Raw genomic sequence first — 18302 nt, 5'->3', positions numbered from 1 at the left:
TTGACTACCCTTGGGGACCTGTCTGAGGAACGCTGGACACAAATGGCACCTACAGACTGCAACTGGAAAGACCCGAATACTTTTTTGTGTCCTCTTGCCAATTTAACATCACATTCATGTGCAGTGGGCACAATTTTGCCACATGTTCAAGTATGCATGGCCTCTCATAATTTAATATGGCCACATGAATTGAAGCATCAATTCCACGTCCTTACCACTGCGTCTTTCAGAATAACCGACCCCCCCCCCCCCCCAAATATATGAACATGTGCACATATTGCCTTCAAGATAATAAAATTGTTTGTTTTGAAAACAGTATAAGCACCGGATGTGCACATCATCTCTCTTAATGCTACACAGTTGCCATTAATGTGTATCACTCGCATCTCTAGCAGCATCTGCCTGTTCAGAATAAAACTGAGGCTAAACTGTTGCCTCACAAGTGGTGGAGGTGTGAGGTTTAGCACATATTCTTTAGGTTCCCTAAATATGTTCAGTATGGGTGCTCTAACCTTGCAGGCATGTCACATAGCAACAATAACAGCGCACACATTTGTCCGCGGGTTCCTTGTTCCGTCATCTTTAATGTACAGTCTGTACACAGTGAAATATGACAAAGTGCAAGGCAGCGTTCCTGTTGCATGGCATTTATCAACATTTGCATTCACAAAGAAATTGGATATATTTCACAAGACCATGATCTATGACAATGGTGGAATTCCATCAATGAAACTTGCACGAAACTTACCATGTACACAGAATTTGACGTCAACACTTAAAACTTAAACTAAAACAATGTGCACACCGATCTCCAAAAGCCATGACAAAAATTTGTACAAAAAAAAATGCTCACGTCAAAAAAACAAAAGTCAGACAAGAGATCGATTTAATTCATTTTTATGTAACATGATCAAGACAAGCAGCAGTAAAGCAAAACCATTTCAAAACACGAGTCTAAAATCCTGAAAATAAGGGGGTAAACGCTATTTACTTTGCACATGCCATTTCCTGCATCTAGTTTATAGCATGCAGAAGCAAGTACGCACACACATACATGGATATAGATATACATAAGAGCAATGATACTTTATACAATGCAGGAAAATGACACGAATGGTGTGCATACAGCTGACAGCACCAAAGACAATGTGTACACGAATGCAAACCACGTGCAAACGGGGGATGGAGACAATAATTTAATGCACTTTAAAACATGAGTCGCTGAGCTCCCTTGCGTCAGACGTTATTGCCTATGTTACAAGAGTGTCATTTCATTGGTGTCTCAATGAAAAGCAGGTAAACGACATGTGACACCCGCATTGTTTCACATTTGAAACTTGAAGGAAAAGAAAAAAAGCATGCACGAGAATGGTCACATGACCAAGGCCTCTCCTGTAAATCCATAAACTTGAGATATGAGGACAGCATGAAGCCTTGACAAACACCACCGAAACCGTTTGTTTCAGTATTCAAGAAGCAGGTGTCTAAAACATGTAAGCATTCATTGCGTTGGCAGGTAAGATAGCAAGCAACACACTTAAAATATTGGCAAAAGGATCCTTGCTTAAGGCAATTTTCGTCTATAACAATCATATATATAACCGCTTCCGTCCCTGAATCAGAACAGTGAAGCAATACTATCGGCCTGAAAATACGACTGTGACATTCAAAGGGCAAGCAGATAGGAATGAGAACTAGAGATACATGTTGGGAGAATGTCTTTATCTGTGTTAGCCATCTGCTGGCCATACTTGTTGAGACAGACAAATGTAGTTCAAACAGAGTTTGCAATGTAAAGACTTTAGATATCAGAGTGCAGCAACCTCTGACACCTACTTATTAAGACAAAACAAGTTTCAGAGAGAATAAAAGCTGTTTCTAGCTGCAGCAAAAATGTGCAATAATCAAGCTTTATTCAATGAAAGTCGTTACGGTGGCAGATTGGAAGCCAATTTTGCCAAGAAAAATACTTAATTGAATATTTATATTTTGTATTACTTTGAAGGTAATGCCCCATTTTGATAAGGTTGCCATCTAGACAGAATCCATAAATTACCTCGTTTGATTTCACACCTGTTCATTCCCACCAATGTAGCTCTTCACAATGTAAACTGTACCTTTATCTCTACACAAATTATAAGTGACACTATCTAAACTTAGTGATTCACGTAGCCAAGCACCACAGCATTCAAGGACCTTCAAGGTCACACTGATAACCTCTAGCTTTATGCTCTGAACATTTATAGGGCATTCATTTCAGTCATTATTATTCAGCACAGCAAACACTTCCATCATGCGTTGTACCTACAATAAATGTTCTTTGCCATAAACATATGCATTCTCCTGGCAACAGAACACCATCATCTCTTAGCTTCGATAAAGGATGTTACTCACACAACAGTTGTCAGGCTTTGGCTTGTCCAGACAGCCCTATGTTTTCACAACATATATCTTTACATACACCTTACAAACAAAATAGTATATGCAGCATACAAGTTGCAAAGAGAGTCTGAACATGATGACATCCCTGGATGCCAGTAGGGCGAGTGCGCGAGTGTAAGGAAGAAACAGTTTAGAATTCTTAAGCAACTGCACAGCGACAGACCTCTAAAGTGGCAAGGAATGTTGATTCGTGCTGTTTGCTTTGACTTATTGCGGGCAAGCCAGCAGCTACGTCACACTTCGCAGCAGGCCTTTCATGCGAGATTTTTTTCGGATGCTAGTGACTGACCGGCGCACAGGAAGAGATAGAATAAGTGCCGATGCTTGTGTTGAAGGAGTAGTGAAGGAGAAGGAATAGGGAAAGATTGATGGGAACCTTTAACCTGAACTGGGGAAACAAACTTTTTTTTTTTTTTTGTATGGAGGCAGTACCCATGCTGCATCAGTGCTACATGTGCCAGATTGAACAATTAAGCCAAATAGCTGGTAATATAAAACAAACAGGGGCTTCAAACAAACAAGTATATTTTACATAAATAACAAAAACAGGGCTAAATGAGAACATAATGCACAAGACACCATGGCTGGCCACATCATCGTAGTGAGCAATGTGCAGTGTATAGTTCAGTGCCTTGACTGCTATGCACGTCGCACTTGGGTAACACATCACCGAAGGAAGGCCTGTTAAGGTCCGTTCCCTCAGCATGAAACAGCTGTACACAGGCAGAACAGGTGAAGGTTGGGATGGTCTTCACCCTTGTTTCAGTCTTTCCACAGGCAGTGCCATCCATTTCTGCACTAATGATGTCCTTGAGGTGATCTTTGTACAAAGGTCCATGCCTTTCTGAGATGAAGGCAGCCAGCCAAGTCCCTATTTTACAACAATGAAGGCATGATAACATAAAAAAAAAGAAAAAAAATGTCGAAAAAGAAATGGCAATGAGGAGTATACAGTGCACTGTGATGACATGGGGTAACGATGCACGCACACACACAGTTACGTTTGTGCATACTGTCCGCATGTCCCCTAGCAGCTACCTCTCTGGTTGGGTCAGATCCTGAACCCGCAGCAGAGGTATGTTATGGGTGGCGATGGCTGTGGTGAGAGTTAAAATGGAGTGGTGGGAGCCAGGAGTCACATCTTCTCTCGCTTCTTGAGCGGCCGTTTACTCACATATTTGCCGATGATCTCTACTATTCTAGGCTTGTGATCAAGCACCTTAAGTACCTGCTGCTTAGCTTCCGTAACTTGGTCCTGCACAATCTTGCTTCGCTGAAGGTTGCCCTGTGTGGAAAGGGGGAGAGGGGGAGAGAGAATGATGAAACGATGTGCGTGTAGTTATGCGTGTAGCAGTGCAGGGGCAGTGCAAATCTTTTAAGGGGGGAAGTGGGTATTCTGACCTTCATTAAGACCCCCATTACCAAATTTAATGAAACTTCACAGACTTGTTCAGTTTCTTATGTTGATTTCAAATATGCAATTGTTTTTAAAATATGCCACTTAGTTCTAAAGTTAAATAAAATGAATTAGCATTGTTTCTGGGAACAACGGAGCAGAAACTACTCATCGAAGTCTTGCCTTAGGCACATATCTGGATACTAAGAACCATAAGCTTCACAATGGTAGGAATAGTTTTTGGTATAACAATTATTAACAATTCTACAACACATCAACGCTTTCTGTTCAAAATGGGTTCAAAGTGATTGTTTAATGTATGGACAATAAAAAAATATTAAAACTGAGATACAAAAATCTGGTCCTACCATTGTGTGCATTATTCATGTAGCTCAGTACTGAAACGAAAATTACAATTCTAGGTGCCCCGATTACTGCGATATCGCTCCCGGAAGGATGCAAATATTCAAAAATTCATGTTTTAAGAAAACGCAAAAAACAGACAAGCTCATTTTTATTCAAATATAACAAAAACTACTGATATATCTACATATCTAAATGGTCAGTAGACACTAGGGATGTAATCTATCTGCCTACAGCTACCCAAATGGAAATGGCAGATTGTCACAGATTTTGTGTAGATGCACGCTTGCGGGCTGATGCTGCTGCTCGCTGGTTATCTTTCTCGGCCATTCTCATGCTGTTCGGCAGCCCCGGGTTCAAATGAAGCTCCTGCAGTATGGCAGATCAAGCTCTCTCGATCCCTGAATTAAATTTCATTACTGCTTCAGCCATGGCAGCTTCAACAGCAAAAAGTGAGGCATGCTGCTCCTTAGGTGCCAATGCCCAAATCATGGAATGTAAGCATTCATTATTGTTTTGCGTCATGCTGCGCTGGCACCTTTGAAGCAATTTTTCTTCTGAGAGGTGCTCATACACTGGTTGACAGTGAATGAGCAGTATGGGCTTGACAAACATGGACAGGCAAATTATATCGATGCTTTGGGATAGGCTCATTTTTTGCTTGCGCAGCGTTCTGACAGCACCAAGAGTCTGGACCAGATAGGCAAAGACTGTGGTTTGAAACCTTGTGGTTTGACGTGATGTGGTGGTATGTTGCCATCACAGCCTTCTGCACAGCCTTAACATCCCCTTTGTTGGATTTTAATGCCCATCCATAGTGGGCACAGAGTTTGGTGATCAGGTCACCCGTCAATTTTCCTTTGCCAACAAGTGTTTGAGAAACAGACCACTTGTGCTTGGCAACGAGAGTGCGCAAAGCAGTCCCCATCCTTTTTGGACGTGATTCACGCAATCTTCCTTCTCGAATGGCACAAAGCCATACACTTTGGCTTGTCTGAGAGCAAAAAATGTGCGACTATCACCATCTGAGAGGACTGTAGTGTACCTTAGTTTGTGCAGCTGAAGTGACCTCTGGAACAGTATAAGTGCCGCTTCAAGTTTCATCTCCCCTGCTTTTTTTTTTGTTTTTTTGTTTTTTGGCACATATGGCTTACCTTCCAATCTTGGTAGTCCGGGTCACCAGGTTTCGGGCCGCGTACACACCCAGCACAGAAGTTGCTCAGGACAATGTAGTCGAGCACAAGTCCGAAGAACAGTTTGATGACCGTGCCAACTCCGATGTGTGATGAATGCGCCCCCCCCCCCCCCCATCGTAGGATACCGCTATATTTCCAGAGTTTCGAAGTTTCAACTCATCATACAATGAATTCACTGATAGCGCACATGTGCCCATCAGCTTTTGGGCAGCAGGACGATGCTGGCACCAGCTTCTGCTTGAGATAGCCTTGCCACATTTTGTTATGAAGGCCACGATGCAGCAAAAACGTCGTTCATTGCTATTTGTCGATTTCCAGTGCTAATCATCGCACGAGCGGCGAAAATGTTCCCTACGAAGGTGTTGAATGTTTTGCTGCTTTTCACGAGCGGCGAGCTCCACTCGGAAACAACATCGCCGCAGTTTTCACAAATGGCAAGAAGCTTGACGGCAAAGCCGTATTCTCACTCCTCTGAGTCAAAAGTCATGGAGCCGCGACAGAGACTGCACTTTAGACGCGAGACCAAAGTGCTTATTGCTTCTGCACTGATAACATAAAAGCGCGACTCCATCTCTGCTGGCCCGTGTGCACTGTCGTTGACGCTCATACACATGTCCAATTTCCGCTTCGTTGCCGTGGTAGTTCCCGCTAGTTGTTGGAGGTTTTCCCCTGCTTGTTTTTGCCATTGGAGCAATTCCGCTGCACCATCGTTGTGTCATGGCCCTGCGATCACTATCAGCCGGTGGCATCGTTAGGGCTAGCTCGCTCTCGCCAGGTCCATTGCATCCCGCGTCGCAGCTGTCGCTGTGCTTTTTGGCAGGGTCGGAGCAGTTTTCAAAGTTGTAGTGCGCTCGCTTTCTCTTCTTGCCAAACTCGTTTTGAGTGGCAAAATTCCGACATTCCGACATCACTACATGCTATGCTAGCGGCTTTCAAAATGGCATCGCAGTTCACTTTTCAAGAACATCCGCGCGCCGTAGCAGACGACGCCAGCCGCCTAAGCCAATAACAGGACTTTATTTAGTCAAGTGCACTGAATGAGCGAATGGGGTCGCATGCTGGGGCTTTTTTTCGGTGTGGTATTTCTAAATAGCGAATAGGGGGACGAACGAAAATGTGGCAGGAAATTGAAGAAGAGAAGCAGTTCTTTTCAATGCGACCAAGATGGCCGCGACAGCGTACATCATTCAGCAGTGGCGTGGCATGAAAAAAGCCCCCTTTTGTGCTTCTTTGTCAAAATACAGCTCGCGGCAGTTACATAAATTGATATTGTGGCTAAAATATTGATCCATGATGCGGGAAACTTGGTCACAACATGCGGCAGTGTTTGTATATACATAGTATGCACGTGACGTCACATCTGCTGCTGTCGTCTGCTTCTGCTACCTTCCGCCATCTTGGGGTACCTTATCAACAGGTGCGCGCATAGGCCTATAGGTTCCCCAAGATGGCGCTGCCGTAAACCGGAAGTCGCGGGGTATCGTTGAATGACGTACGTGCATACTATGTATTATGAAAATACCGCTTTCAAACATATTCTTTCACAAGTATCCATGAGCAAGAATTCGCAGTCAAATTCCGTTAATTCGACCCTTATGGCACTATCGAAACTGACCGACTTATCCGGCAGGTCGAATTAAACAAGATGCAGAAAAAATGTCACAACACACCGTTGATTTATTTGGCAGCACTTGCCCGATTCTAATATGCCCCCAAATTAAACACGCGTCCACTTTCTACATGTCCAAAGCAGAAAATTAACATAGTAATGACATTAAAGCTCTTAAGAGGGAGGTTTAGCTCGAGCCCAACTCCAATGCCGCCTATTCAAATATATGTAAAATGCAGAAACACTTCTCTGAGATAACCCTTGGACCAATTTTAATCAAATTTGTTGTATTTGAGAAAGAATGGTGGTCTAGTGACTGTTGGAGCAGAATTTCGATTTAGGGTCTGAATTTTTTTAATGGAAGTTGCAAAAATTCGTAAGTTTAAAAAAAAAACATAGAAGAATGAAGTTTACAAATTAGTGGCTTTGCAGCTAGAATGGATATCACGGTTTTATAAAGTGGATCCATCAGAGCATCCAAAGAGAACTAATTTGATATGGTAATTTATATCTTACGTGAATTTGTTACATTGTTCACAAGGATTTTGCAAAAGTTATGCTCACAAGTTAGTGGTCTAGTTGAGAGTCACTTATAATATATCAATCTTGTCTGCTTTAGATGTACTATTAGGTGCAATTTATAGAATTGTGATATAATATTTAATTGCTGAGTTAGCGATGTAAATTTGATAGTTTTGTTCACTGAAAATTTGTAATTTTTGTCAATCTTTATTAAAAACTGACTGCCTAAATCGGAAATTTGCAACCAACAGTCACTAGCTTTTAACTTTTTCTTTTAAACGCAATAAACCTGGTCAAATTTGGAGCAGTGGTTGCAGAGAAAAACTATTTCTCCTTTCCCATGTATTTAGATAGAACGTCCCGAGCTAAAGCTTCACCTAAACAATATAGAAATCTAAAGCACAGCCAATTTCTATCAAGAAAAATGGGCAAGGGTCAAATATGCTTTGTACAATGGCAGCCGGTTTTAACCTGGTCCTAGGAAACCGAACACCTCGTAAAATTTGAATTATTAGGAGTGACATTTTCGAAATCAACTACTTTTCTTGCACTAATCTGTAAAGTACCTTGCTTCATGCATCAATATTTTGGTGACGTAATAACGAAATTTACTCCATAAACTCGTGTCCCTCCTATCTTGAGTTATATTTTGTTATTTTCTCACAATTCAATTTTTTTTTACTCCTTGCAATCTGCCACCATTGATATCTCAACATCCCCAAAGCAAGCAGAATGAAATTCTTTTTGGCAGTAGCAAGTTGCATGCATGATAAGGTGTATAAAGCAAGCAGATTTCAATATTCTCGCTTCAAAGTAAATTTTTCTTTTTGCTCTAGTTCCTGCAGCATCGTTCCCGCATTGCAAGAAGTGAACTTCTGTGTATTATAATGGCATCTACAATGACCACTTCTGGAAAAATGGTTGAATTGTTGTGTTTTTCACCTTTTGGGCTATTGAACCACACATTAAAGTTACAGTGGACTCCCAATAAACAAAGCTTGGTTAAATGAAAATTCCTGATAAATGAAATTAGATAGGATTATTTGGTTGGTTTCCTATGTAACATGCAGTAAAATTCTTCGTTAATTGAAACACTACTTATTTGTTACCTGTGATTAAACGGCACAAAAGCTACACAGTGCACAGGCATATTTTTGCTTGCACATACCAAAAGTAGTCTCACAACCATGAAATAATTCTTCACAGCCAATGCCATAGTCAGGACAAGCCAATCCAGTAGCCAACCTGGCTTGTGCTGGGGCGCTATTTTTGACACGCATGGTGGCTGCACGGCCACCATTATCCGCCATGTTGACTCTCTGATTGGCTGTGGAGAGCTCACGTGCCTTGAAATTTGTGCCGGGAAACGGAAGTTTTGCGAAATGCAATTTTCCGTTTTCATCAAGATGACGAATTGTGACGTGGAGCTGCAAATTTTATCGACTAATACATTTTTTGCGTCCTTGGCAGCTATATTGCAACGTTAGCGCTTCAAAAAGAAAGTGAGCAACAGCGTACAGAAGCCAGTGCAGCGCACCTGAAATTTCACGAATAGTATGTGGTGGTGATCCAAGATATGCGCTATGCCAGCTTGCTGATTGGCTGAAGGAATATCTTGTGAGGAGCATCACAGGAAGGGCTGCTTCGCAAACGTCATTTTGACGATGCGCGACGTTGCACTGGGCCGCCATTTCTCAAATTTTCCACCATAATTTGTGGTGCAATGAGCCACGCGAATTATGCTAATGAGCAGCCATTTGCAATGGCAGCCGAGAGGAATGCGTATCGCCACATTTTTCCAGTCGTTTGCCGCCATGAAAATTTTTTGTTCGTAACGCATGCTCATAGTATTTGCATCGCTCTTGGGTGGTGTTGGCATTTGTGTTTGGGGCCATAATTTTTCAAAAGAATGCGTTTATACGAAATAATGTTGGTTGAACATAGCAAACTTTCGGCAATGTTGTCCACTTTTCACTGCTGCATTTGTATTGTAATTAAAATTAATGTCTTTTTGCGCAATCAAAAGTTAAGACAACGGCATCTTTTTAATTTATAAAAAGAAATGTACGCAAGGCGGCGTATTGAAGTTTCCTCCCACGGAGCGAATAACCAGCAAAGTGAATAAGAGATGGCAGCGCCGGCGCTTGCGTCGTGCTAGTGGATATCTCTGGCGCGCAACGCTATCGGTGATATTTGGCCGTTTCTCAGCCAGCCGAGTCGGGCTGAGTCACTTGCGTTTCACGAGATAGCGATAACGTGGTGTAGCATGTACGCGCATCACCACTGGTAGGTCGCGTATGTAGTCTCAAGCAAGAAAATAAGCGCGTTGGCACCAACATACGATGACTCATTCCATTTCCCAAGGACACGCATCCTAGCTGCTGAAGCAGACGACGGCTTGTACGCAGCAGACGACGGAAGCGAGAAGCATTTTCGACGGAATAATCATACGCTTTGAGCTAGCTGCTTTGTTTTTACTGCGGAGGAAAACTGTTTTGCTTTACCGATAACGCTACATTCAGTGCCTTCATTTCAGTTTCTTAAGCAAAACGTCAATTTGGCGTCACATTACGAAAGCAAAATGGGGCCATCAGCGCCATTTTATTCGCGTCGTGTCTACGTCACGCACCAATGAAAAGGGCGGAATGCCCAGAATAGCGCCCCTGCTTTGTTTTAGGCCTGCATCTGTGCCTACATGCAGTGGATGTTTTGGCATGACGAAGAGCATGAAGAAATGGTCACATCAAGCACTGTGGCTTGAAAAAAAGAAGCTGCAAGTGCTCCAGAAGCTGAATCAAAGCAGCCTGTCAATGACGGAGGTGGCAAAAAAATTTGAGATGCTGAAGTCAGCGCTGTCATTGATTCTGAAGAACAAAGCAACCATCGAAGGTGCCATCAAGAATGGGATATTTACTTCAAAGCAAATGCTGATGCAGACAATGCCACAGGAAGAACTGGAAAAAGTTATTTTCTTGTGGTTTAAACTTTTCTTGTGGCCAATTTTCCGATAAGTGGACCCATTTTGGAGCAGAAGGCACAAGGGACAGCTATGCAAATGGGAGTGGAAAATTTTGCTGCAAGCTATGAATGGCTAAGCCAAGTTAAGAAACGGCATGGCCTTGTCTTCAAGACTAAGGTGAGAGTGCTGCAGTCCACAGAGACGTTTGCACCAACTGTGAACAGGACCAGCTGCAGGAAATTTTGCTGAACAATAAGCCGTGAAACATCTGCTGAAGCACAAGCAAAAGATCAACCCTCCTCCAATGTTAAGAGGAAGCTTTAGCTCGGGCCCAACTCCGACGCGGCCTATTCAAATACATGTAAAACGCAAAAACGTTTTTATGAGATAACCCCTGTACCGATTTTGATGAAATTTGTTGCATTTGAAAGAGAAAGTTAAATTCTAGTGACTGTTGGAAGCCGAATTTTGATTTAGGGCTTGAATTTTCTTAAAACGATTTTCAAATATTTGACCGTTAGAAAAAAATAGAAGCACGAATTTACAAATTCACAGCTCTGCATCAAGAACTGATATCGCGGTTCTGTGAACGGCATCTATTAGATCATTCAAAGCGGACAAATTCAATATGTCATTTTACATCTTACGTGAATTTGTTACGTTGGTTACAACGGTTTTGCAAAAGTTGTATTTTCCTATGATTAATTTTTTTTATATTCATGTGTAACATATCAATTTTGTCCGCTTTAGATGTACTATTAGATGCAATTCACAGAATTGTATTATCATTTTTAGTGGTTGAGTTACAGAGTTTTAAACTTGATAGTTTCGTTTTTTGAAAATGTTCGATTTTTGCCAATTTTTAATAAAAAATTGACGACCTAACTAAAAAATTCGAAACCAACAGTCACTAGATTTTAGGTTTGTCTTTTAAGTGCAACAAACCTAGTCAAATTTGGTGCAGTGGTTGCTGAGAAAAACGAATTCTCCTTTTACATGTATTTAGATAGGAGCACTCGAGCTAAAGCTTCCTCTTAAGTGTGATGGCCTTATTCCCAGTGTAGTGGTGCCGGACAGTGCAGCTAAAGAAGCAGTTGAACTTTTGCAGTGTTATTTTGAGCATGAGGGATGTCCAGAATTTCTAGCAAGCCTGTCAGGCATCTGCACTTACTTTGTGAAAAAGCAGCTCAAGCGTGCCGAACAAATCACAAATCATTCCTTTTTTTTCTGTGCATCTAGATGAGTAGAGGTTGGTGCAACTTAAATAAGGCTGTGCTTCATGATGTGTACCTTGCTTAAATGAAGCTTAAATGGAACACTTTCTTGGATCCCCTTCAAGCTCTGTTTAATAGGAGTCCACTGTAAGTTGTTATTTTGCCATTTTCCTCCAATAGAGGCCTGAAGCAATAGCACATGATTTTTAATTAATTTTAATAAGTCGTGAGGTAACTGACCTCCACAGAAGAAGGAAATAGTATTTGAAATCAGCATGAAAAACTAAAGTTTGCCCAATTTTATTAAGATTAGCTAAAAATAAAAATTCCCTGTCAGAACCAGGCAGCCTCAACATCAGCTTCGCGACAATATTTTAAAGTCGGTTTCGCAGCAATACAGAAGTGTTATGAGGTAAAGCATACAAACACGTGTTTCGGCATAATTTTTCACGGAAGAAAAGGCACACATTAGAATAGGGTGTGTTATTGTTTGAAAATCTTCCTAGGCCAGACAGAAAATAGGCGTTTTCAACAGGAGATGACATGCGTTCGATGCATTCACTGCCCTCTAAAGTATTGCCAAGACATGCTGCCTCTAAAGGAGTCGATATTGGAGTCACTATAGGGGTCAGACACGCTGACTGGTCAAGTTCGAATAATCCTGCGAAGGCCAATTTTAGTATCGAAATAATGAAATTTTGGGCCCATAGAAATGCATGGGCACCAGCCAGGAATTTCAGTCGGGATCGAATGAACTGGAGTCGAATAAATGGAAGTCTACAGTACTATGCTAGCTTAGAAGAAGCAGTAGGCCGGCTGACATAGCCTACCTTGATGAGGTCATTAATCTTGTTGAGTATTCGCTCTTCATCCATGTTGAGTGGCTTTAGTCGTATTGCTGGTGGCTTGTCTTCGATAAAGTTTAACAGGTGCGAGAGCTTGTTGTGGACTGTGTCCTCTAGGTCGACCTGCAGCAAAATAAGCCACAACTTGCAATGCACAATATTTTCAGCAAAAAAAAAATTATGGTACACGTGCAGTGAAATATACCTTTATAATTCACACACGCCATAATTTTTCTTCTATGTCTACTGCAGTCACACTGCATTTTAGAAGGATAAGAAACTAGGTACATAAAGTCGTCGACTGATTTTTCAGACACAAAGGTGGTTCAAAGAATGTCCTAGTATTTAATTGGGGAGTTCAAGAAAGTAAATTCTAGATGTTTTTTTTTTTTTACAGTGCCATTGGTATGGAAAATTCATTCAGAATTCCACTCAGTGACATAATATTGTTGCACAAATTCAGTTTGGAGATTCCTACCTACACACAAGCCTTCTCCATTTTGTCCAGTAAATGCTTGAACAATCATGGTAGGTGCTGGTAGTAATTACTGGCTGATCATATTAGGACCCAAGATTGCTTCTATGGCTGCCAATCTAGCCTTGCATGTGTGAGTTCATTTCAGTCCTGACTGCCAATGAGGATCAGTGGTACAAATACAAAAGCAGCAAGATTTATGCGATGGCTTGCCAGTTATCACCAGACTGGCTGGTGGTGAATTTTCGGCATAGCCACAATGCTGAGACCACTAAGGGGTGTTTTACACAAGGGTCAGCGACCAGAGTTACAGATTGGTGCAGAGCCAACACATGACTAATCGGAGTGGATGTTTGACATCTGGAAAGTTGAGAAACCTCCTTGCCAGTGAAAGCAAGCGTATAAGTGACAACCAAAATGGCACTAGCTTCATTCACAGCTGCCTTCTATGAAACATTGAGTGCATGGGTCACGTCCAGAAAATTGAGCAACACACTCTTAAGCATCCAAAATTTTGGTCACCATTATGCATTGGTTGCATAAAGAAGGTGGTGGTGCAGCGGGGAAATCCGAGTGATCGAGCAGGTCTTAAAAAATGAGGTGCTCAAAAAATCGGTTGGTGACATGACCACAAAACACCAAGCATCCCAACAAGTCAGCCCCTCGAACACAAGCATTCATAACTTTTTAATAAAAGTTATGAATAAATTATATGACATTTTTCATACTTCTATTCAGCCAACGTTTGTTATAAAGGGACTGACAAATACGTTAGCACTTCAATAAGGAATTCAAATATTAACTCCGCACAAGAAGTGCCATGTATATTCATACACAAGGTGGCATTGTACCAAGAAACCTTGACATTACCATTGCCGCATGTCCACATGATCACAAATCGATACACATAACTGAGCCACTACTAAATGCACTGTGTATATTGTTTAGAAAGCCCAGACTGCACAGAGTGGTCGCTTCAAACCCAAATTCAATCTCATTCAATATTGAGATTCGACTTAGTATTGTTGCAGGAATGATTCAACATTTCTGAAAGCACGAGCGACATGACAATCACCTAGACAAGCAAAAGGTTATAATTGAAAAAGCTGGGCTTGCACTTTTTTTCAGCATCTCTTCCGTGCTAGCATACAAGTGCTATTGTGCTCATTTATAAATTAGCACAGTTTAAAGCAGAGGACTGCATGAACACAGCTAGAGAATGAAAGATGCCCATAAAAAATTTCACATGGCATTTCCTCCATAACTGCCATAGCATAGTGGACAATGTGGATTGAAAGCTTTCCCTTGTACTAAAAATAGTAGGCATATTAAAAGTCATTTGTCAATAAAACATGACAAAGGGTGTGAGATATGCAGTCCAATATATAACATCGTTGCGATAATAAAGCTTGTCCCTGCACGTTTATGTGAGAGACAACAGTTGTGTGCAGCAAGAGATACGTTTCACCACTCACCACATCCTCCATCTGCGACGCCAAGTGGAAAACCTTCCAGCCATTAGCCTTCTGCAGTACACCTTTCTGGTTGGCCAAATCATTAACGGTCTGTTTTTTGTCATCTGCATAATGGAATTAAGCCAAAGTTATAAACACTCTATATAGTGAACGCTCATTTGACATCTTTTCAATTATGAAAGCAAGAATAATGTGAATAAGCAAGGTAGACATGTCGAGCTATCGGACAAGCAATGCTCGAAATGAGACTACAGACAAAACATTTTGTCTTGTTTTTGTTTCTTTATTACATAGCTGTTGACCCAGTAATCACATCATGAAGCTTCAATCCCTCAGGATTGCAACAAATAATTACATTGCCTTTTAACCCTTTCCTTACCGCGCCCATTGGGCATCGTTAGCCCGCTATCGATGGTTTGAAACGGCGCTTTCGAGACTTTCCACGCCGCTCGTGGACACACTTCGCCATTGGACCTTAAGGAGAACTATATTTTTGTTTCCTAAGCAGTTCGCTTTTTTCCCTGCTTGGTGGCGATTTTTGAACGCGCTGCGAAGTTTTCCGATTGTCAAAGTAGAAAGTAAAAATGGCCGCCTCTGGAACCAACACTTGTACTTCGAAAGATCGGGTCTCGTGATTCCACTGCGTCTGAGGCTGATTTTATTTATGGATATGGCAGCGGCGAGTCTAAGGATGCTTCCTTTTCATCGGACTTTGAATCTGAGAGTGACAATGACACAAACCAGCCTAGAACATCAGCAGCCACAGCCCAGTTACTTTCGCTTTTAGCTTCGGCACATCTTTGTTGTTTGGAGTGCTTGATAGCCTGCCAAGATGCAGACTTATAGAAACAGCAAGAAGTGCTACAATGACAGGAAAGTTGAGCAGAAAACATGAGTTTACTGCAAGACAGGCAACGTTCCCCAACGTTTTACATCGAGGAACTGCTCCGCTGCATGGCACGCCCAACTGTAGTGCTTGCAGTTAAATTTTTGTAGTGTAATACCTGTTCAATGAAAAACTTATTTTATAATAAAATAAAAAAATTTACTTCAGAGATAGTGCCTATTAGACTGCAGCACAATCTGTATATGTCATATTTTTTTCTTACTTTTTTTTCAGTAGATATAAGCGTCCTTACAAACTTTGTTCAATTTTATCCCACAATCTTGATTCTGACAATTTATATCTTTTTTATGACATGTATCTCGTTAATAAAATCTTAATGCATGAAAAACGCTTTCATTTTGCTTTTTGTATATGTACTAACATAAAATATTGAATGCAGTACCTTCAGAAAAAAGAAAAAATCTGGCGTAACCTGCAAAAAACAGTTATTTTCGCCACGGTAGGGGAAGAGTTAATATGACCCGCTTAAGGCACGCGTCCAGTGCAGCACGGCTTTGGACATGAAAAAGGACACTTTTCATGTTTGCAAAATGTGACTTGTCCATCTCATGACACCAGACATCACTGACGTGCACACATAATGAAAGTGCTGTCAAAAACAGAGACCATTCAGCATTCGACGGGCAAGATGGGAGAGCATTCCTTTGCATTTCCAAGAGAAGTGCACTATTCAGAGAGCATATTCGGCAGTTTTCGGTTACACATTTAATGTACGGCCCTACACAGGGCAACTGGTGCATTCTTGAATTTGTATGTGATACCCCGTGGTCACCATCTCTGGGTTCATGTGTGACGTGACCAATCTCGTTTATCACGCCTGAAGTCCTGCTGCACTTAGATTTGAATGGGTAGCATGAAAAGTGCTGTAATTATTTATTTGTGTACTTTGAAGGAATTCAGGCTTCACACCATAATTACTGGGTCAACAGCTAGCTAAAAAAGAAAAAGGCAAGTCACAAAATTTTGGTGTCGGCACTGCTTCAAAACAGCCAGAAAAATACCGCAATAGGTATACAGCAAAACTTCGTTAATTTGACCCTTGTTAATATGGAAAATCAGAGCATTCAGACTCCTCCTCTAGTCCCAGAAGGCGTATGCATTATTTAGTGCAATCAAGAGAAATCGTACGTCAATGCACGGCCACTGGATAAAAGCACTGCATTTTTTTATTGAGCAGCTGTGGTTAATGACTGCAACGCCGGAATGCTTCGCCTTTATTTGTGCCTTTAAAGCCTTCGTTCTTGAGTTTACTGCTGTGCACAACACATGAAACACATGAAACACTCATAAAACATGAAAGCCAAAGCCTGCAACACACTTAACGCATTAAGTTATACAATTGGAGGGGTAAGACTTCCTGCAAGACCTAACGAGCCACAGTATGAAGTACACGTGTGGCTGTTTAGGCCGGCCTCCTCAATGACACACTTGAGCAGTTAATGTGTTACCTAAAGGTGCCACATGCTTGTCTCCAGTAAGTGTTATAAATGTGTAACAGAAGCCGAACACAACTAACAATTACACTGCATCCTCTCAGCAGGGGAAAGCAGCACTCGTGGTTGAACGTCTTGCTCCCACCGCTTCGCATGTCGCACACCGTTTCTCGCTTGGCGAGCATCCAAGGCCTACAGCACAAATCGCCGCTAGGCCCCAGGCGAGCGTCCTCCATCGCCGTTCTCTCTCTCGCTTCGCAGTCGACTGTCGCCACAACTACCGCCGCATGCTGTCAGCGACACAACACCCGTTTTTCTGTCTGCGCGTGCCACTAGTTTCCCTCTCCACCCATCGCTCACTTGGAGAGGGTCACATGTTTTTTTTTGTACCACTCAATTAGACACCACATTTTTTTCAAGGCCATCGCACAACAAGCCACTTAAGGCTTGTTGCGTGATGTGCATGTGGTAGTGAAAAGTGTGTCTCAGACAAGGATGCGCCCCGTGGCCGCACTGTGAAGGAAGTGCTTTCCGCACTACTTTTGTGCAAAATAAAAACAGGATTTGCTGAATAATTCAGTAAATAAAAGCATGTTGATGTAACCATTATTTCATTGCTTTCTTGGTGCCTTTGATAACTTGACATTCATTTAATTCGGACATTTTTTTCAGCCCCTTGAAATCCAAATTATTGTGGTTTTACTGTAAATTCATGTAGCACACAGCCATGCATCAACTATGGCAATTATTTTACCATGTAAGTGAAGCGATAGTTTTAGATTCAGTTGTGCCTCTTACCCAATTGAGGTAGTTAAATCTGCATAAGAACACTCCCCTTCTGGGCTCCCATTCAGTTTGTGACAACAGCAAGCACAGTCTAGCCACCAGAAATAATCCCTTCTAAAGCACAAACTGTCAATGTGCAATTCACTCATGAAGGTTTATTTATGGGAAAACTACACAACTCACAGTCATCCCATTTGGTGCAGTAACTAAATTTATCACGAGATTGTACTTAACTATGCAATACCACCTTAACTGTCCTTTAAGTATGCAAGTCTTCCATCAAGTCTTGACCGCAGTAAAAGGGTATCTCAACAGGCCTGCAAAACAAATTCAAAACAAATCTTACCCTTTGGTTTAACATCAGTGTGCCTGATGAAATGATTCTGCCGTGTTTTCCAGTTGTGGGAGTAGCTTGTCAGTAGTGACATGCTTGGACGTTTGCAGAAAGCCACACACTTCAAGTCATCTGTAATGCGAAGAATATTATCAGGCAAGACCAGTGATGCTGGTTTCGGGCATTGCTGCCAAGCAATATGTTATTTTCATGTTAGAACATAACAGATTTCTGATTCAAATTTGAAATCGAGGAACATTTTTATCATGTAATCCATCACTGCTGTACTCATGCCCACTCCTCGTGCAATGCCTCGCATTGAGGCCTTTGAGGTATAATGAATGAA

The 18302-nt window shown here is 41.7% G+C and overlaps 1 protein-coding gene across 7 annotated transcripts in view; it reads right to left on the bottom strand.

The window, feature by feature from the left end:
• Positions 1–872: 872 nt before the first annotated feature.
• Positions 873–18302, bottom strand: part of Sap130 (Sin3A-associated protein 130) — a 117913-nt gene continuing 100483 nt past the window's right edge. For all 7 annotated transcript variants that reach the window (XM_075681593.1, XM_075681592.1, XM_075681591.1 and 4 more), the window contains 4 exons: positions 17969–18088; positions 14497–14600; positions 12532–12669; positions 873–3727 (listed from right to left, as the gene is read on the bottom strand). In XM_075681593.1, coding sequence (XP_075537708.1) covers positions 3578–3727; positions 12532–12669; positions 14497–14600; positions 17969–18088 — 512 coding nt within the window. In that variant the 3' untranslated portion in view covers positions 873–3577. The remainder of the gene's footprint in view (positions 3728–12531; positions 12670–14496; positions 14601–17968; positions 18089–18302) is intronic.

This window comes from Dermacentor variabilis, chromosome 2 (assembly GCF_050947875.1).
Source record: "Dermacentor variabilis isolate Ectoservices chromosome 2, ASM5094787v1, whole genome shotgun sequence".
Lineage (NCBI taxonomy): Eukaryota > Metazoa > Arthropoda > Arachnida > Ixodida > Ixodidae > Dermacentor > Dermacentor variabilis.
The sequence above is the reverse complement of the archived record's forward strand: the minus strand, read 5'-3'. Positions and strand labels throughout refer to the sequence as shown.